The sequence below is a fragment of the Mauremys mutica genome, chromosome 11, assembly GCF_020497125.1.
Source record: "Mauremys mutica isolate MM-2020 ecotype Southern chromosome 11, ASM2049712v1, whole genome shotgun sequence".
Classification (NCBI taxonomy): Eukaryota; Metazoa; Chordata; order Testudines; family Geoemydidae; genus Mauremys; species Mauremys mutica.
This window is the reverse complement of record NC_059082.1, coordinates 49,369,604-49,391,073: the sequence shown is the minus strand read 5'-3', so window position 1 is coordinate 49,391,073 and position 21,470 is coordinate 49,369,604. Positions and strand designations below refer to the sequence as shown.

Below are 21,470 nucleotides of genomic sequence, written 5' to 3'. Positions count from 1 at the left end.
AGTTACATCTCTCTTAAAACAAAATATGCCGTCTTTTTTTTAAACCAGGGAGAAGTAAACCAGATGTGCAAACTCACTCGCACACTCACACATGCACATGGCCAAATGCAGCTTGTGCAACTGCCCTCCAAATTAATGGGTATAACACCCAGTTGTGCCAGGGCTGGGTTTGGTCCCCTTTCACACACACACACACACACACACACACACACACACACACACACACACACACACACACACACACACACACACACACTGTCTCTCCTTTCACACGCTTTCTGTCTTCTGTATACTCACTCATTGTCTCATGCACTCCTTCGTATTCCCATACTACTGTCACTCACAGAAATACATACAATACACAGACACAAAAATTCTGTCTGGCTGGCTAATGGCCTCTCTTTCTCTGTCACTCACACACAGAGTACATGCATGCTGTACCCTCAAACACACCCATACATTTTCCCATACACAGAGCCTGTTTCTTCTCTCATTTACCTTGGTGTATATCCAGGGTCAATGAACTGACATCAGTGGAATTACTCTAGTTTAAGGCCCACAATACATACATACGCGCGCACACACACACACACAATCAGACGTGGAAGGTTTGTATCATTTTTGGTGGTGCCCAGAACAGGTCCAAGTCTCCCCCACCCCTCCACACACCTGCCTTGTAAGCCAATATACAGTAACTCCTCACGTAAAGTCGTCCCGGTTAATGTTGTTTTGTTGCTACATTGCTGATCAATTAGAGCAGTGGCTCTCAAACTTTTTTTTCCATGGACCACTTGAAAATTGCTGAGGGTCTTGGCGGACCACTTAATGATCTTTCCAAATGTTGTATGTACCATTAGCTAACTATTGTAAAGCGCTTTGGATAAAAGTGCTATATAAAAAAACCCCTAAATAATAATAAACTTTTTTTGTTCTACACATAAAAGCACACAACTCATATTTTAATATCAGTTTAACCTTTCTAATGCGATGGATGTGCCCTCTCTCCCCTGCCGCAGCAGCCCCCAAGCTGGGACTGGAAAGAAGAGGGGTTCTTTCCCTCTCTCCCCTGCTGAAGCAGCCCCTGAGCTCAGGCTGGAAAGGGCGGTGTGTCTCTCCCCTGCCACAGCAGCCACAGAGCAGAAGCTGGGAAGGAAGGGGGTCTCTCCCCAGCATCCGCAGCCCTGAGCTTCTTTCTCTGGCCACCATAGCCCTGCACGTCCCAAATTCCCCCAACCCCCTCTTCTCACACCACTACTCCCTCCTACCTACTCCCTATTTCCCCCAAGGCCACCACCTCACCTTACATGTGCATCTTCTCCAGGGTCCAGGCACCTAATTAGAGGAGCCACGCCTCTGCGGCTCCACTAATTAGGTGGATGGCCCTTCATTCTCTCATGTGCGGCCACCCAGGAGTGCACCTTAGAGGGAACTATCCGCAGACCACCTGAATGGAGCTCACGGACCAGTGGTGGTCCATGGACCACAGTCTGAGAACCTCTGAATTAGAGAACATGCTCGTTTAAAGTTGTGCTATGCTCCCTTATAGTGTTGTTTGGCAGCCGCCTGCTTTGTCCACAGCTTGCAGAAAGAGCAGCCCATTGGAGCTAGCTGGTGGGGGCTTGGAACCAGGGTGGGCCAACAGCTCCCCCCATCAGCTCCCCTAAGTTCCCTGTGCGGCTGCCGCCCAGCAGGCTATCAACTGCTGGGCAGTTCAGGTGTCCGTCCCACCCACTGCTGTGTGCTGTTCCTGCCCTCTGCCTTGGAGCTGCTCCGGGAGCCTCCTGCTTGCTGTGCAGGTAGGGTGACCAGATGTCCCAATTTTATAGGGACAGTCCTGATTTTGGGGTCTTTTTCATATATAGGCTCCTATTACCCTCCACCCCCATCCTGATTTTTCACACTTGCTGTCTGGTCACTCTATGTGCGGGGGTGGGGGGAGGGAATAGGGGTGCTGTTGTCAGGGTGTCCTCCTCCCCCGTTCCTGCCCCCTCATCTCCACAGAGCGGGGGGGGACACGACAGAGCTCAGAATGGAGGGAGCTGGCTGGCAGCAGCAGCTGTCTCAAAGTCTCTCTCTCACACACAGGGTGTGTGTCTCTGTCTCTCTCTGCCATGCTGTCTTCCTCCCTCCCCCATCCATTCCTGCTGCCTCATAGAGTGTGAGGCTGCATTAACAACAATGTGTTAACCCTTGAGGGCTCAGCCAAGTGCTAGTTCATCATTTAGCAGTAAGGCATTCCCTGGGAAATATCCCACCCTCTGACTCCACCACCTCAACCAAGCTTCACAATCATCATTGCTCTGTACAGTATTAAATTGTTTGTTTAAAACTTATACTGTGTATATATATAAAATATAAGCAGCAAAGAGTCTTGTGGCACCTTATAAACTAACAGACATTTTGGAGCATGAGCTTTCGTGGGTGAATACCCACTTCGCTGGATGCAATATAGTCTTTTGTCTGGCAAAAAAAATCAATCCCTGGAACCTAATCTCTCCATTTACATTAATTCTTATGGGGAAATTGGATTCATTTAACATCGTTTCACTTAAAGTAGCATTTTTCAGGAACATAACTACAACATTAAGTGAGGAGTTACTGTATATTTTTTAAAATAATGTAAAATTGTGAGGGGTCTGTGGTGAGGCTCATATTGAGGGGTTTGGGTGTGGGAGGGGCTCAGACAGAGGGCTGGGGTGCAGGGTTGAGGGCTGTGGGGTGGGGCTGTGGATGAGGGGTTGGGGTTTTGGAGGGGGCTCAGGGCTAGGGCAGAGGGTTGAGGTGCAGGGGGTGAGGGCTCTGGGGTGGGACAGGGCTGGGGATGAGGAGTTTGGGGTGCAGACAGGCTGCCCCGGGGCAAGGGCCAGAGAGGAGGATTCCCCCCGGCCCTCTCTCCACAGGCAGCAGCGAACTCTGGGGGAGCCCCCACTTCCCCCTGCACCACACTCAGCTCACACCACTGTCACTGCATGTGCTCCCAGAGCCCCTCTCAGGTACAGGAAGCCCCCTTGTCTCCCCTGCGGTGGGCGCCGGGGGTGGGGGCTGGCATCACATGTGCGCCTCCTCCCCTGCTGCTGCCCCTCACTGTAGCCTCACTGGGGGCGAGGGGTGGGGCTGCCCCTTGTCCAGCGTGGGGCAGGAGCAGTGACTGCAGACTGGGCAGGGGGCTGTGCTGGTGGAGGGTCCCACCGGAAAATGAAAGGATCTGTGGTGGAAGGGCAGACTCAGGGTCAGCCTGCCCTGGCAGTAGCGATGAGGGGGCACTAGGACCCTGCGGCAGCAGTTGATGCAGGGAGGCAGCATGGAGCTGCAGGGGAGAGACAGGAATAACAGGGACGCTCTGCTCTGGGGACCCGGGAAGGCGAGCAGGGGCAGCAAGTGGATTCCGGGGGACACTTGGGGGATGTGCATGGGGGCAGCAGGCGGGGCCGGGGGAGAGACTTGGCCCCAAACATTGGTGGAGCTGGGCTCCTGAGCCCTGAATATTGCTGGAGCCCAGGCACCATGAGCCCATATAACTCGCCACCTATGCACACCATGTAGCCATACAGTCTCATACACACAGGACGTATACAGACACACCCAATACACACTCACATACATTCGCTCTGTCTCTGTCTCACACACACAAACTCATCTATAATCTCTATCACGCACACACCCCTGCACTCTTGCTCTCTCCTGTCCATGCTCACACAAATGGCAGCTATTTCCTTTTAGTGCCCACCTGGATGCATGCCACAGAACTGGGTCCCCCTGCTGAGCATGATGCATTCAGATCATTCCTGGTGGTGTTGAAAGTTCCAAGCTGAGCTACGGAGACTTGGTTAAGTGGAAAAAGAAGTTTCGGGGCAATGGAGGAGGGACGGGGGGAGGAATGCGCTTTGGAAGAAGCGAAAGGGGGATTAGAAAGGCTGACCTGGGGAATGTGTCTATGGGGGTGGGAGGGAGGAAAGAGGAAAGGCAGTTTATTGACATCTGTTTTTAATCTGATTTTCCCCTTGTGTTTCAGTAAAGCTTTTTGTTGTGATACAGGTGAGCGCCCCAGACTAACAGCCCGACTAAAAGTTAAAGAGCTCCACCCGACTCGTTCTTCCTCTAGGGGAGAAATTAACCATTCAGTGGAGGTGTTAGCTAAGTGTTAGAGAAACCTAAGCAGAGTCAAGTACCTCACTGCCAATGCAATTCCTTCACAATACCACTTAGCACTTACATAGTGCTGTGCGGGCCAGATTCTTCTCAGTCACTCCAGCCCCCATCTGCAGTCATTTCAGTGACATCTCTCCATATGTACATGAATGCACTGAAAGCAGAGTCTGGCTCAGTGGCCTCAAAACACTGTAGTCAGTGACTCACCATCACAGCACGCCTGCAAGGTAGGCTGCTGTTGTTATCTCTGCTGTACAGAGAAGGAAAATGAGGGACAGAAAGTGAAGTCAGGTGCCCTGGGATCTCACATCGAGTGAATGGCATGGCCAGAATTAGAATTTCCAGCTCTCACCCTGTTCTCATGCCTTCACCACACATGGCACCCTTTACCAAGCACTATGGCCAGGTCCCAGGGGAAGTGATGGCAGGATTTGTGGGTGAGCGAGTGTGATGTTCCCCTCTGGTGTTGTCTGGACCATTGATCTGCTGGGTCACTCCAATCCTTGACTCCGGGAGCCAGCCTTACCCTGCTCTGCTGTGAGAACCCCCACTCCAGGGCTGTTCTCACACAGCCTCTGGCATGTAAGCTGCTCCTTGGATTGTGCAACCGAATGACACTAGCCAATATCTCCGGTCCCAGACACAACCCTAGGAACCTCCATCTTGCAGTGCCCAGTTATGCCCACTGGATGCTGCACGCTTATATGAGTTCGTCAATTTAACAAAGAAATTGATATGTACCAGGCTTGTTATCCCAAGGGGAGTCTCTGACACACTTCAAACCAAAGACACTGCTTCAGGTAGAATAAACAAACAAATGTATTAATTACAAAAGGTAGATGGTAAGTGATTATAAGTCAAAGCATAACAAGTCAGTTTTGGTCAAATGAAATAAAAGCAAAACGCATTCTAAGCTGATCTTAACACTTTCAATGCCCTTACAAACTTAGATGCTTCTCACCACAGGCTGGCTGTTTGCTCTTCAGCCAGGCTCTCCCCTTTGATCAGTGCTTCAGTCGCTTGGTGGAAGAGAGAGGAAGAGCATGGCAAACATCTCTCCCTTTTATCATGTTCTTTCTTCCCTCTTGGCTTTACTGCCACCCCCCCCCCCCGCCCCTCAGAGTCAGGTGAGCATTACCTCATCGCAGTTCCAAACTGACCAAGGGAAGGGGGGTGACTCACTCGAGAGTCTAACAGATTCTTTTGTTGCTGCCTAGGCCAGCGTCCTTTGTTCCTGTGAGGCTGGGCTGGGTTTGTCCCATACCTGCCCTGATGAGGTGTGAACTGCCTCTGTGCTCTTGGAGAGTTTTTGTCTGGTCTTATTTTAAGCCACGAGGATACATTTTCAGCCTCATAACTACATACATGAAATTATAACCTATAACCTTACTATAACATTACTGTAACAATTACTATAACATTACAGTAACCACAATGCTCAGGGCATCATGAGCGTTCTGAAGACACCCAACATGGCAAACCTTGCATTGGACACCACACAATATTTTTTAAAGATGTACATGGCAGTGTATGGTGTCCCCCCAAGGTACAGAGCATCACAGCGAGTGTTAGTGGTCTAGTGATACGATCATCTGGGGATATCTCACAAAATGTATTCCCTGCAATGCAGGGGCCTTGGGCACTGGTGCCACCTCATTCCCTCCTGATCTCTGCCTGTGGCACAAGATAGTTTAGTTTCCAGAGACTGGAATACTTTAGTCTAACCCAGGTTATTGGATGTACTACAGTGGTGATTTGGTTTAGTGGCCTGGGCTTTGTGGGAGGTCAGACTCCATGAGTCCCTTCTGGCCTTAAATTCTAGGACATGTAAGAAAACTCCACACTGTTGGGTGGGTGAGTGGGTGCAAAGCACCCCCAGGTCTCCACTGGCATCAACTCAGACTCCACAGCTGCTTGGGACATCCCCACCCTGCCAGTGCACTTGTGGCACCACTGCCCAGCTTTTGCCAGCCCCAGCAATGGCACGTGATCTGCCTGCCTTGTGCCTGGTTCTCCCCAGCACTGGGAGTCTCTCATTTCCATGGACCTGTAAAGAAAAAGCTCACTCTTTGCAAACAGAACAGGCAGAAGCTTTAAGCAGAACCCAATGAGCGCTTATCCCCATATCAAAGGCACAGGATTTTGGCACAGGATTCTGGAGATTTGCAGTAGTGAGCGATGTGTCCAGCTGCGGTACTTGTAAGATAGTGGCAAGTATCCAACTGTGTCCTGGGGCTTGGGCCTCTGAGGGGCTGCGGCTGTTTCTCAGTGGTGGGAATTCCAGGGCCTGACATATAACGGAAGTGATCCAAGTGCGGTCAGGTCTTAGTGCTGGAGGTTTCCTGCAGGCCATGCTATAGTTCAATGCATGGCATGTCTTATTGCCAGTGGCAGCTGGGTGCTATCCTGTGGGGGAGCAGATTCAGTAGTGTGTTAATGTGCAAAGTCCCCAGGTGCTAGGCCGTAATACAAGGCTGATGAAGCATATGTCTCAGCAAAGGAAGTTCCTAGGTGTTGTGCTATAGAATCATAGAACATTAGGGTTGGAAGAGACCTCAGGAGGTCACCTAGTCCAATCCCCTGCTCAAAGCAGGACCAACACCAACTAAATCATCCCAGCCAGGGTTTTGTCAAGCCAGGCCGTAAAAACCTCTAAGGGTGGAGATTCCACCACCTCCCTAGGTAACCCATTCCAGTGCTTCACCACCCTCCTAGTGAAATAGTGTTTCCTAAGATCCGTCCTAGACCTCCCCCACTGCAACTTGAGACCATTGCTCCTTGTTCTGTCATCTGCCACCACTGAGAACAGCCTAGCTCCATCCTCTTTGGAATCCCCCTTCAGGTCGTTGAAGGCTGCTATCAAATCCCCCCTCACTCTTCTCTTCTGCAGACTAAATAACCCCTGTTCCCTCAGCCTCTCCTTGTAAGTCATGTGCCTAGAGATGGATGGTTCTATGTGAATATCATGTTATTTATTATTAACAGTCGGGCAATTTCTGCCCTATGCTGCTGCTTCCCATGCAGAGCAGCACATCTTGGAATTTCCTTGGGTGTGAAGGCATTTGCTCCCATGGATGAGGTTGAAGGTTCAGGGAATCCATGAGACAGCCTTGTGGGGACCTCTTGTCTCTGTCCTTTGGCTTGGCTGCCTTCCTCCGCTGGTCAACATGGGTCCTGCAGGAGTTTTGCTACCAAAAGCATCCCTTGTGACTGGGGCAGGGGCTGCTTACACCTTTTAGGCTGTCTGCAGTGACTTACACTGCAGTGCCCTATGCGTTAAGGGGAAGTATCCACTAGAGACCAGCTGGCCCCATCTCCCCTACCAGCCACCAGACCTGGGTCCATGAGTGGTTGGGATCTAGCAGGGAGCACGCCATGGAAACAGCATTCCCTCTTCTGCATGCAAAGACACACCCTCACCCACAGCCACTGCTGGGATACCCTCCATTCACCTTCACCCACAGCCACAGCCGGGATCCCCTCCATTCACCTTCACCCACAGCCACAGCCACAGCCGGGATCCTCTCCATTCACCTTCACCCACAGCCACAGCTGGGATCCCCTCCATTCACCTTCACCCACAGCCACAGCCGGGATCCCCTCCGTTCACCTTCACCTTCACTCACAGTCACAGCTGGGATCCCCTCCATTCACCCTCAGCCACAGCCAGGATACCCTCCATTCATCTTCACCCACAGCCACAGCCGGGATCCCCTCCATTCATCTTCACCCACAGCCACAGCCACAGCCGGGATCCTCTCCATTCACATTCACCCTCAGCCACAGCTGGGATCCCCTCCATTCATCTTCACCCACAGCCACAGCCGGATCCCCTCCATTCATTTTCACCCACAGCCACAGCCGGGATCCTCTCCATTCACCTTCACCCACAGCCACAGCCGGGATCCCCTCCATTCATCTTCACCCAGAGCCACAGCTGGGCTCCCCTCCATTCACCCACAGCCACAGCCTGGATCCCCTCCATTTACCGACACCCTCACCCACAGCCACCCACACAGCCAGGATCCCCTCCATTTACCTTCACCCACACCCTCACTCACAGCCACAGCCAGGATCCCCTCCATTTACCTTCACCCTGACCCACAGCCACACCCTCACCCACAGCCAGGATTCCCTCCATTCACCCTCACCTCCACCACAGCTCCCCTGGCAGTTCTGTCCCAGCTAGTGCAGTGGCTTAGTTACACTGGTGCAGGGCTGCGTGCTGTACCTTGGAAATGTAGATGGATTTGCACTGGGCCCATTTATACCTCACCCAGTGCAAAAAGAGGGAATGTCAGCTGTGGATTGGATTTGGCTGCTGTCCCTTTGCTTTGCTTTCCCTTTCCACGTGGAGGGGTTCATTCTTTCGGTTTTAGTGTCACCAACACAGTAGGCAACGGAGTTGTGCCCCACAGGACTCCCTCATACCATCCCCTTCCCAAATGTCAACTCTCCCCCCATCACACACTTGTGTACACCTGTTCTTCAGCTCTGGCAACAGTTGACTCCGTGGATGGTCCCCCAGCTTCCAGACGTCCTCTTCATCCTGGAGGGAATGCCGACCTCAAAGCTACATGTTCTTTTTCTGGTGGGGAGGGTGGTTATTATGGGGGGAGGCAGATGGGTGGGTTCCTGTGTTACCTGGATGATATCTGGGGAGCCAGTCAGACTTAAACTGATCCGCCTTCCAAATTCCCTTAGCATGTATGACACCATGTCCAGGAAGTTTCAAGGGAGCTGGGAAGAGGAAAAAGTGCTCTGAGAGCTGGCAAGTGAGAGAGGTGCTTGTGAAACATTTCCTCTGATGGCCGCCCAACTTCTCTTGACACTTTTATAGGGTTACCCTTCAGGAGTGATATAAAGGGTGTAGCACAGCCCTGGCTCATGGGGCCAGAAATCCACTTGATTTGAGGCCTTTCTTTGTCTTGCCTTTGGAACAGATTTGCTGCACCCTGCACTCTTTCCTCTACTCTTCTGTCCCTTCCCTTCCGTGCCTTTTGTTTCTCTTGCTCCTCTCACAGGATCAGCACCACAGTGTCCCAGAGCGGTGTTTCCACCATGCCCAGCACAACGAGTAACCCCAGAAAGAGACAAGCCCAGGGCCTGACTCTCCTGTCAGTGTAACTCCAGTTAACTCAGTGGAGTCACTCCTGATTTACAGCAGCGCCTGTGAGAGGAAAATCGCTTCCTTGTCTTGTCTGCACTATGCGCCCATGTTGCTGGTCAGATCTACGCTACAACCTTTTGCCGACGTAGCCGTATCAGTAGGGGTAGGATTTGTGCCTGACATCGCTGTACTGTACTGGCAAAATCCTGGGGCCTGGAAAAGTGAAGCTGCCACAACACAAGCTCTAGCAAAATTGCCCCTTTGCCAACAGCGCTTATTCCAGCCCCACCCGAGCAAAATAAGTGACACTGGTAAAAGCTAGCTCCAGTATGTCATCTTGGACTGCAGTCACACCCAGCTATACCCTCCCACATGGGGCCTGCGTCTTACTGCGGCTCAGTTACACTGCTCTGGTAGTGCAAAGGGACAGTAAAGTATATGTACCCCCACTTCAAGGCCACATTCCATGACTAGAACAGTATCAAATAGTTTGAATACAGCTGAGACTCAGGGCCATGTGGTAGAAGGGGAAGGGAGGGGAGATAAATAATGAGGGCTTCTTGGGTTTTTTAAGTTTCTTACATAAATTGAAGTAGAAATTAATTTTATATTCTAGGAATGTTCCTCGGCACAAAACAGAGGTTGAAAAAAGCCTAAATTATTAATTCCAAACACAATTTCCGTTCTTTCATAATCACATTTTTATGATATTAATCAGGACCATAAATCCAGAGCAGTTTTCTTTCTTTCTTTTATTTTTTTCTTCAAAACCCAGGACTGAGTGGGGAGGCTGCAGGGAGAGTGAAGATGTCACCTGTGTGCTTCATGTCTGGTGTATTCTCTTGTTTTTATCTCCCACCCGTCACACCAGGTCTCTGGCTGCCCCCCAAACTCAGCTTCATGCCTCCCTCTCCTCAGTCATCCTTCCCACTGTGGTCCATCTCTCAACTCCTCTGGCTGCATTTCATCCCCAATTCTTCCTGCCTTGTTACACTTGGGAATAGGCCTGAGGCAGCTCTTGGAGATCAGCAGTCAGTGTGTATGCAGCAGTGCTGCCTCTTACTTGTAGGCAAGGACAAGGCAGGGTTTGCTCTCATTGAGCTAACCAGGTTCCATCCCTGTTTCAAGCGCAGTTCACCCTTGCCTACACTTTGGGGGCACTGGCAACACCAAGGCAGCAGGGCTGAATGCTGGCTGCCTGTTGCTGAATCAGGGTTTTCACCAGAGCAGTGACGCTCTCATCTCTCCTCCTCTCCTTCTGTCTTGGGACACTGGGGAAAATCTTCAACAGCCCAAGTCCCATTTTCAAAAATGCCCATAGACTTGGGCTTCCAAGTGCCTGTGTCCCTTCTGATAATGGGAGATGGGATCCTAAAACACTTGGAGCCAGATTCTTAAAGGTATTTTGGTGCTTAAAGATGCAGGTAGGAGTCAAATGGGATTCCAAGGGAGTTTGGCACCTCGGTGCTTTTGAAGATACCATTAGGTGACTATCTACATCTTTAAGTACTGAAATGCCTTTAAAAATATGGCACTTTTGAAAACTTTATCCACTGTCTCCCCCATCCACTTCCCCCATCATTTCTCATTCCTCCCACTTGCCAACTTTTCTCCCCCACCTCTGCATCTCATGCTGCCCCCAGCCCTCTGTGTTATGTTCTTGCTTAATCTTCAGCTGATGAGCTTCTAGCAGCATTGTGTGTGGGGAGACTGGGACAGAATGGTGGGGTGGCACAGTGAAGGGGGAGTGATCTTTGGGAAATCTTAATAGCTTTTTCAAATAATAGTACTACTAATAATTTCTAATCTTTTTAAAGTACTTTGCTTTTTCCTCTGAAACGCTCCCTGTTTCTTCAACAGAAATCGCTCAATTCCCTAGAAACATGTTTTTCTAACTAAGTAGATTAGTTTACATCTTGTGGCACTTAAAAACATTATTATTATACCAAAAAAAAAAAAAGGGGGCTCAGATTTATGGCTCTTTCTCAGGCCAGATCTCCCTGGCAGTGCTCGTTGGCTTTAACTTCTGTTTCTACAAAGCCCTTTCAGCTGCCAGGCTTGCTCTGTCTCTCCTTCTCTTCCCGTCCACTCTGCACGTCTCATGAACCTCTTCTCCCCAACCAGGGCTTTGCCCCAGGACTATAATCTACTGGCTCACTGCAGGGAGAGGTGTTAGCAAACTGTCACTCATCACAGTCTCTCGTAGACCCCATGTGTACCACAATTACAACCCAGTTAGGGGATTGGTTACAACGCAGTTGTCACTTGACCCCGTTCCAACACCGATAAAGATTATAGTTTAGACGGAACCTCACCAGGTCCCTGTAATCAGACTAACACTAGGCCATGTATCGCCATCTAGCACTGCCCCTTCCTTCTTTTGCATCTCCTCTCCTTTCAGCTTTCTGGACAACTTCCCGTCCCATGGCTGGATGTGATTCAGTGCTATGCTCTTGCCACCAGCCCCAGTGCCATCTGCCCCAGACTGGTGCTGCTCTCTGATACTTACTGTTGTGAATTCTCTCCCACGGAGAGTTCGTCTGCCTGCAGATACAGCAAGTACTTGGCCCAGTGAGGCGCTGGTCCTGACAGGGCCCTTAGTGCCCCACTGCATTAGTGATACAGGCCTGATCAAGGAATGAGAGCAGAGACTGGCACGGGGTCTTGCAGTGGGATTCTTGACACACCCTAAATCCTCTTGTGGACAAACTCGCACTTTGTGGGTTCCTTGAATGCTGCATTTGAAGCCTAAGGACAGACATCGAGCACCAAGGCTATGGCTTCACTGCCCAGTTAACCTGGGTCTGAGCACCCAGGTTAGCCTAGCCCACATGTGAGCATCCCCACAGCAATGTCTCAGAGCTGCCCTCCTTGCCTCAGCCATGCTCCCCACCATGGCAGGAGGGACGGGGGCGAGGGGGTGTTATATACCTACACTGGGTGAGCTTCCCAGGATTCAATCGACCTACTTTAAAGCAGAATGGTACAAAGCAGCTTAACACACTGGAAAAGCTGGGGCAGTTGCTAAATCGCAGTATCTTAAATTGGTGCATTTCACATGTGCCCTATAAACTGGAGCTGGGTGAAAACTTTTCATCAAAACAATTTGCCATTGAGAAATGCCATCATGATGAAAATAATTTTTTCGCAAAGTTGTATCGATTTTGATAAAAGTTCATTTTGGGAAAAACGTTTCCAACTGTCAAAACTTCCAGACATTTTGTTTTGAAATTTATTTTATTTTATATTAAAACATTTTAAAAAATAATAAATGGTCAAAATTAAAACAAAACGTTTTGGTTAAGCTGGGGGGGAAATGTGAATTTTGTTTTTTGAAAATTTGTGAAATTTCAGCTTTTCCTGTTCATTTGGGATGAAAAAAAATGTCAAGCTCTCCAAAGATTTTGTGGAATGGAAAATCATTTTCTGGGGTGGGGCTCTACCATAAACACAACCAAACTGATGGGATGAAATCTGCTTGCCATGTCTGGAGCACTTGGGCCTGAAATACACCTCTACCTCGATATAATGCTGTCCTCAGGAGCCAAAAAATCTTACTGTGTTATAGGTGAAACCGCGTTAAATTGAACTTGCTTTGATCCACCGGAGTGCACAGCCCCGCCCCCCTGGAGCACTGCTTTACCGTGTTATATCCGAATTCATGTTATATCGGGTCATGTTATATCGAGGTAGAGGTGTAACTCCTATATAGGAGCCAAGACTTTCCAACTGATTAGCCTGAATAACTAGCTCACGAAAGAGTCCAAATATAGTCATTTACACCAATTAAGGATCTGACCCATAGAATTTCTTAAACTACTACGAAGAAGTTCCTGTACTTTTAATCTGCCCATTGTTCCTTTCACATTTAGCCTTCAGATTTTTAGGTAGACTTGTTACTTCAAGTTATGTTGTTGTGTTTAGTTTTGCTATCATTATTTTAAAAAATAGCAATGACATTATGGACTTTCTTCTGGTCTTTCAAACCCTGGTGTAAATCAGGAGTAACTCAGGTAAGATCAGTCAAATTCTCTCCTATTTCCATTGATGTAAATCTACAGTATGGCTGTGTAAACCAGCTGAGTTGGATTAGATTTGTACTGGTTTAGCCAAGAGCAGATTTCAGCCCATTGGAATAATTCAGGACGGGTAAAGCCAGTATCAGCGAGATCAGAAGCAGCACTGAGCAGTTCTCCAAAAACAGTTAAAAATAATGTGAAGTTCACTCCTTGCACAAGGCCTCAAAAGTCCACTAAAGCCCTGAAAATAGGCTCTGCGCAGGGGTGAATTTTGCCCATAAGGCATAAACGTCATAAAGTTCTGTCCCAGGTCACCTGTGTCAGAAAGTCAGCCTCATCTGGCAGCAGCTCCATGGCCTGTGTGGAATGAGCCAGCCATCTCAGGCCATTTCCCAGGGGAGAAAGGTCCACGTCCCAAAACCACCGTTGCCAAGGGCACTTGGGCTGCCCACTCAGCAGAGAAGCTGAGGACTGAATGGGCCATGGAGAACAAACTCTATTCTCTCTCTAGAGCCATGCCTTAGAGTCAGGGGCGGCTCCAGGCCCCAGCACGCCAAGCGCGTGCTTGGGGCGGCATGCCGCAGGGGGCGCTCTGCCGGTCGCCGGGAGGGCGGCAGGCGGCTCCGGTGGACCTCCAGCAGGCGTCCCTGCGGAGGGTCTGCTGGTCCCGCGGCTTCAGTGGAGCTGGGAGGTCCACCGGAGCCGCGGGACCAGCGACCGGCAGAGCGCCCCCCCGCGGCGTGCCGCCCTGCTTGGGGTGGCGAAATGGCTAGAGCCGCCCCTGCTTAGAGTCATGGTTCAGATCCATTGGTGGCAGTGGATGTGCAGGAAGCTTGCACTGCTGCTACCCATACTGTATTTGTTCTATTAATAAAGAAAGGGATTCAGGCCCCAGGACGGGCAATCAAGCCATCCTCTGTCAGCACTAGATTCATTCAAAAAGGGAAAGGAGAGAAATGGAAAAACCCAACATAAATGTCTTTGTCATAAAAGCTGCCAGAGTGTGGCTCTGTGCTTCCCTAAATAAAAAGGGAGAGGAGAACAAAGCAAAGCAGGAAAAGCCCAGCCGAGGTGGGCAGGGCAAGCTAGGGTAGAGGACAGCACTCACTCCCCTTTGCTGGGGAATTAGCTTCGTGCTGAGCTGCTTTTATCAGTGACAAATTTGGAGCCGGCAGCACAAAGGCCAGAATAAAAGGGAGCAGGGTGGAAAGGGAGAGAGCAGCAGAATCCAGGGTCCATTTGTGTTTCTGGTTTTCTTCCTTTTTTCTTGTGGAAGTTGGCACAGGGAGGTTGGTGTTTTGTTTTGTTTCTTTCTCTCTGATCCCTCTGGCAACCCACAAACAAAGAGAACTTCATTGACTGCTTGCCCTGTCCCAGGGGAAATGAAGCCAAGCTGGACAGAGAATCTGCAAGAGGGGAAGAGAGGAAGAAAGATGGGCTCAGAAAAGCACAACCTAAGCAAAATGTGTGGAGAGAGACAAATTGAGCTGTTCAAAGGATGGTGGCAGGAGAAAGGAATGAAGAGGGGGCTGCTTTGGGAAATTCTTGGGATCAAAGGCATTGGGGAGAAAGGTTCCAGAACTGCTCTGCTCTCCATACAAAACTGTTGCTTCCAGCAATAGGCATAAAAAGGCTGGCCTATGGCATGAGCCCAGCCTCATGGAACGTGGCCAGATCAGGGAGCGCAACGCCCTGTGCTGTGCCAAAGACCTGGAATGATGCTGCATGTCCACAAAGGACACCTCCCCGGGCACATCCCAGCAGCACAATGCCCGCCATGGGCAGGAGGTGGAGTGTGTTCAGGTTATTTAGGGAAATGCCACCTGCAGCAGAGCAGCCTCCTACACTGTTGGTGTGCTGTGGGGTGGGGAGATGGAATGTCTTCAGACATACCTATCTGTGGCTGCACTCTGCCATTCCTGTTGTTTCCATACCCATAGCCTTGGTGTTACCCTCAACTCCAGTCTGCTTCTCCTCCCACATCCCCCATATTTGCAGATCTGCAGCATGCCTCCTGTGTGATCCTGCCTTGCTTTCACCACCTCTCCCTTTGCATCTCCTCTCCCTTGAACTCCTACAACTCCCTCCTCTGCAGCTCTGTTTCCCAGCACTCCAGGGCCTGGCATGTGCAGAACTGCATTGCTCCTGCCTCCTCACACCTACGAGGAAGCTTGATCCCATCCCATGCCACAGACAGTTCCACTGACTTCCCGTCTGCATCCGAATACAGGTCAAAAGGATTCTACATAGGCCAAGTTCATGCCTGGAGTAACACCCTTAACTTCAGTGGAATTACATGAGTTTGGCACAATGTGTTCTAACTCCCTCTTTGGGACTTTCTCCAGCACATCCTAAGGGACATGGGGGGCAGAACCTCAGCTGGTGTAAATCAGTGTAGTTTTGTTGGCTTTGATGGAGCTATGCTGATTTACATCAGCTGAAGATCTGGCCACTCTGGGCCTCTCTTCCAGCTCCTTTATTTAGCTAGCATCAGCCTCATTCTCACAATCTAGCTATTGATGGTGCAAGAACCTTCTCCTTTGCTGCTCCTACCACCTGGGACACCTTGCCTCTATTACTCCACTGTCCATCTCAAATCTAAGCTGAGGACACATTTTCTCCCTTATTATTATTTAATGTTCTCATTATGTTATCCCAAGAGACCCAGTCAGAATCCATTATGCTAAAAGCTGTGCAAACACATACAAAGACAGTCCCTGTCTGAAGAGTTTAAAATCTGTGCCTCTCGATTTCTCTCAGCCACCGTTGTTATTTATTATTAGCTCTACAGTTTTATTATCCACAGCTGCTGTAAATCGGCAGAGCTCAGCTGAAGTCAGAGGACCTTCATCAACTGAGGATCTGGCTCAAAAGCTCTAGAGAGTTTGAGGATTCAGTTTGTCTGAAATCTGCTGTATGAAATTATATTGCCTTTTATTGGTCTTTGCCCCAGGTGGGTGATTCATTGTTAATGCCAGCGTACAGTGCCGCAGGTGAGAGATGCAAACTTCCCCTAGCCTCTCCTTCCCCCCAGTTGTTATGGTTTTGCTTGTATGGGGTTTGTTTTAAACTACTCAGCGCTTAGTTTGCTCTGTTCCTTCTCTGCAGACTGTGATTCATACTGCAAGCCAGCCAAAGGCAACTACAAGATTAATATGAAAAAATACTGCAAGAAGGATTATGGTAAGCAGCTCTTCCTTCCTGAAGTCACCTTCGCAGGGAAGAAGAGTGAGGAAAAGGGCCAGTGGATACCTGCAGCCAGGCCTTAGATGGGTGAGCCCAGTCCTGGGATGGGAGCAGAATTAGACTGTCCCGCCCTGTTCTGTCAGAATATCCCACCTACCCTACCTGGGTCGTGCCCTTCTGGCATGAGAAGGGAATGCAGTCTGTGTTTACTCCATCCAAGCTTCCCCCACCCTCTGTTCCTCTCCTATTGGGCCTCAATCTAGCCAGAGATCCAGCCGTTCACAGAGAGGCATCCAAGGTCAGCAATGACCAAAAGTCATTGCCATCTGGTGGTAGATCGATGGCCCATGGTGGTCTCCAGCCAGTGGCGGACTGGTGTCCGCATCCCCTGTCTTTCCTCAGCTGATCCTCACCCTCACTGTAAGAGATGGCAATCCGCACCCTAGCTGGTAGAGATGCTAAAAATTAAAGGCTGTCCCGTCCGATGGCTTGAATATGCACTTGTGGGCAGGAATCTGAGAATTTGGTGTTTTCGTTATCTGATTTGCACCTGCAGTCAGGAAGTCAGGGCTACAATTACTCAGAGTTAATTTAATTTAATGGAAGGGGCCAATTTTCCAGACACTTCAACGGAAGCCTTCCTTCCCCAAATTCACCCCGAATACACATGGAGTCTAGGTGAGCCTCTCACTCCTTGAGGCCATCCTTCTAGAACAGTGCTGAAGTGCACCAGTGAGGGAGTGCTGGAAGCTAGTGCTGCCACTGCCCATCTGGTACCTGCTGTGGAGGCAAAGTGAGACCTTCGGTCTCTGGGACTATCAATCTGGCCCTTTCCACCAGCATGAAATTCATTAAAACAAACCTTTTAAACCATTCCATGCCCTCTCCCCCTCTGTCCCTCCCTGCCTGCCAGATACCTTACAAAGAACATTTTCTCCGTACTCTTGTTGTCTGAGGGGTCTTGGGAGAAAGCTGATGTGAATCGCCACTGTGAGGCCAGGCTGGGTGGATGCTGACTGCACGTTGTTAATCACTGTGACACGGGGCCATTCACACTCGGGCATGGAGGGAGGTTCACTGGAGAGAGCTGTTTGATTGATCTTCCACAGGAACCCTTGGCTCCATCTGAAAAGATGGTTTTGGCAAGGTGGAGAGCAATAGAAATGGCTGTCAGATGGCTCTGAGTCAGGGGGTGGGGGAGGAGGCAGGAGTGAATGTGAGTTTTGAGAGAGAAGAGCTCACCAGAACCAGCCCTTCCATTCAGCTAGACTTTCTTGCAACTTTAACCCATTTACGTTTCTCAGGACTTTCAGTGGAAGGGCTCCAGCTAGCCACCTGTGCCATATGTGCCCATAATAGACTCATGGGAGCTTGTAGATCCCCTGTAAAAGGAATTCTAAATGTGGGTCATTTCAGTGTTGAAAAATTCAAAATTGTTTTAGCCGGCTGTGGCGAGGCAACGACTCACCGGCACAGTGCCTCCTGCTGGCTGTCTCGGGAATTAGCTCGTTCCAGCCCAGAGCGCCCTCTGCAGGCCGGTGTCTCGCCTGCCGCTGGCCCCGTGTCCTTCCCAGACCCCGGTGCCCTTTGCCCAGGGGTCCTGCCCACCGCAGTACCCTCTCACTCTGGGTCTCCCCTCCCCAACCCTCTAAACCCACCTTGTCTCAGTGGCTACTGCCAGTCATCGTCTAGCCCCCTCTCACTGCAGCAGACCGCAGTCTGTAAACCACTCATCATCGGCAAGGGGGGTTAGCACCTGCTGCCTTTGCCTATCTCTGGGCTGCCCCTCTGCAGCCCCAGTACCATTTTTGGCCTTCTAGCAAGGCCTACAGCCTGGACTTTTACTAGGCTGAAGCTCCCCAGCTCCTTTGGCCTTCCACAGCACTGCTCCACTTCAGGTACCCTTCTCAGCTCCCAGGCAGCCCGGTCCTTCTCTCTCAGGAGCTAGAGAGAGTCTCTTTTTCTCAGCCTCTGGCCTTCAGCCCTCTTATCAGGCCAGTTGTGGCCTGATTGGGGCGTGGCCCCAGCTATGGCTGCTTCCCCCAATCAGCCTAGCTTTTCCCTACCACAGCCCTCTCCCAGGGCTGTTTTAAGCCTTTCAGGGCAGGAGTGGGGGTGACCACCTCATTACACCATCAAATATCCATTGAGCCACAAAATTCGAATTTCCAGGTACTTTCCAGCTATTTCTTTTAGGGTGACCCCTGATTTTCCTCCTCAATCCCTGAGCTGCTATTTGTACCTATGGGCCCCATATGAGTACCTCACAAATAGGCATGACTTTATCCTCACAACACTCCTGAGAGCCAGGGAAACATCATTCTCCCCATGGAGAACTGAGGCACAGAGAGATTGGAAGTGACTGGCTCCGGGTCACGTAAGGAGTCTGTGACAGAGCTAGGAACTGAGTGCACATCTCCTGAGTCACAGGCTACAGACATCCAGTACCACCCATAGCCCATCCAGCCAAGCACCTGCGACTGCTACAACTGCTTGTTGGGAGTCCCGTCACTGGGTTGTGGTTGGGGAGGTCTGAGGCATCAATGTGGCCTTGTTCTGTAACTTGACACAGGTTTTACCCCAGCATAACTCTATTGACCTCAACAAAATTAACCCCAATTAACTCCAATGTCAGTGAAGGGAGAATCAGGCCTTCCAGCTCTTTTTGCTGCACTGTGTCTTCCAGGACCAAATCACTGCCTTTCCACTTTGGGTTTGCCATTGTCCTGCCCCTTCCTCATGCACCTGGCCTGAGATGAAATCATGTTTGGCCAGCAAACCTCAGAACCATATCACAGTCCCAAAGCAGGGTGAATGTCACTGACTATCAATGCGTGTCTGAAAAGGAAAATTAAGCAACATCTTGTCCTCCTGCAGTGCAGGTGGAATTTGGAGGCTCAGTAGGCTCCTGAAGGTTGCCTTTTCTGAGCACTCAGCAGTCCCAGTCATCCTCTGGACCACAGACAGCTGTGCCCTGGGGACCTGTTGCTTTCAGAAGCATGGGGATAGCTGTGCTGGTCAAAAATAAGGCTGGTCAAAAAATGCTAATTACTTTTCACTGGCAATTTTGGAAAATTGGTATGAGGTGGTGGAGGGGGTAAATTTTCCAGTTTTTTCATAAAAAAACAAAAACAAAAAAAGTTGGTGATTTTTTTTTCATTTTTTGTGGGAAATTTTGCCAAAACTAGAATTTTTTTACTGAAAAATTTATTGTGAGCATTTTTGTTTTCATCATAAAGCCATTTCTCATCCCCAAAAACTGTTTTGATGGAAAAATTCCAAGCGTCTCTAATGCCAAGTCACAGAGTGTTGTGGTGAGAAGACATAACTAGATCTTGTGGAACTGGTCCATCAAGAAGCTGCAGTGAAACAGGACAGAGTGTTTTCTTAAAGGGTGGATGGTTCCCCTGTCAGAGCAGAAACAATCCCACAAAGATTGAGCCATGGAAATTTGCCTGTTGCCAGAACAAGGGTGTCGGGGAGGAGAGTATCATCACTGACTCTTGCTCCACTCTCAGCATCTCTCTTTGTCTCTCCCCCAGTTGTCCAAGTGAATGTCTTAGACATGGAGACAGTGGCCAACTGGGCTAAGTTCACTGTCAACGTCCTCTCGGTCTACAAGTGCCGCGACGAGCGCGTGAAGCGTGGTGATAACTTCCTGTGGATCCACATGAAAGACCTGGCCTGCAAGTGCCCCAAGATCCAAATCAGCAGAAAATACCTTGTCATGGGGATCAGCGAAAACCCCACTGACCGGCCAGGACTCATGGCCGACAAGAACAGCCTGGTCATCCAATGGCGGGATGCCTGGACCCGGCGCCTGCGGAAACTGCAGCGGCGGGAGAAGAAGGGGAAGTGTTTGAAACCATGATGGGTTTTGTGTCTGTCCCTTACTAAAGTTCCCGCCCTATGCGCATTCTTCAGACTGTTCCTCAGAGACTCTGTACATATATATAGCGTGAACAGACTCTCCTGTCTATAGTGTATATTTGCGATGGGTTCCTTTGTGTGCGTGAAGGCCCGGGTGTGCCTGGGGGTGTGTGTGTCCTTAATGTTGATTAAAAGTAACACAGTAAAGACGAGCCTTTAAAGAGGAGTGAAGTGGAGGATGAGCCCAGTGTTGCTAGGTCTGAAGTTGCTCAGAGGATATAAGCAAAAGGCCTGTCCATCACGGCCCCTCTCCTGTGGGCGTCTCATTGTTTCTGATCTCTCTTCCCTTTCGTGTTGAGCTCCATGCCCTGCCTGCTCCCAGTGTCCGAGCGCAAGTCCTCAGCTCTTCGCTCAGCCACAGTATATCTGGGTGTGGACTAGTCTAAGCTCTTCAGTCCCCTTCCCATCCATAGCAACTGAGACTGGCCTGGTGTCAGTTCATGGATTATGAGGCCAAAAGAGACCACTGTGATCATCTCATTTGCCCTCCTGCATAGCACAGGCCAGAGAACTCCCCTGATTTAACATCCCCCATTCCCATCTTCTAACCTATTTCAGGTCACCCTGAAGGGAAAGCAAAAGCATTGGTCATAGAGGGTCAGATTCTTCTGTCATATATACTGGTATAGGTAAGGAGTGAGTGCATGGCTTGCTAATGGATTTCCGTATGCAGGGGCGGCTCCAGGCCCCAGCACACCAAGTGCGTGCTTGGGGCGGCATGCCGCGGGGGGCACTCTGACGGTCTCCAAGTGCCTGCGGGAGGTCCACCAGAGCCGCGGGACCAGCGGACCCTCTGCAGGCACATCTGCGGGAGGTCCACCGGAGCCGCGGAACCGGCGACCGGCAGAGCACCCCCCGCGGCGTGCCGCCGTGCTTGGGGCGGCGAAATGGCTAGAGCCACTCCTGTCCATATGCATACAGTATGAGAGGAGATTCCAGCCCTGGAGTTCCACGAAAAACCAAAGGGTCCGATTTGCCAGTTACATCATGTTTATGCTGATACACCACCATTGATTTCACTGGTATGACACTGGCGTGACACAGTGAGAATCAGGCCCTTTGGGTTTATTCAGCCA

The 21,470-nt window shown here is 50.2% G+C and overlaps 1 protein-coding gene across 2 annotated transcripts in view; it reads left to right on the top strand.

Annotated features, from left to right (window-relative positions):
- Window positions 1-21,178, top strand: part of NTN3 (netrin 3) — a 94,432-nt gene extending 73,254 nt beyond the window's left edge. For both annotated transcript variants that reach the window (XM_044978755.1, XM_044978754.1), the window contains exons 6-7: window positions 16,387-16,461; window positions 20,007-21,178. In XM_044978755.1, the coding sequence (XP_044834690.1) occupies window positions 16,387-16,461; window positions 20,007-20,335 (404 nt within the window). In that variant the 3' untranslated portion in view covers window positions 20,336-21,178. The remainder of the gene's footprint in view (window positions 1-16,386; window positions 16,462-20,006) is intronic.
- Window positions 21,179-21,470: the final 292 nt, after the last annotated feature.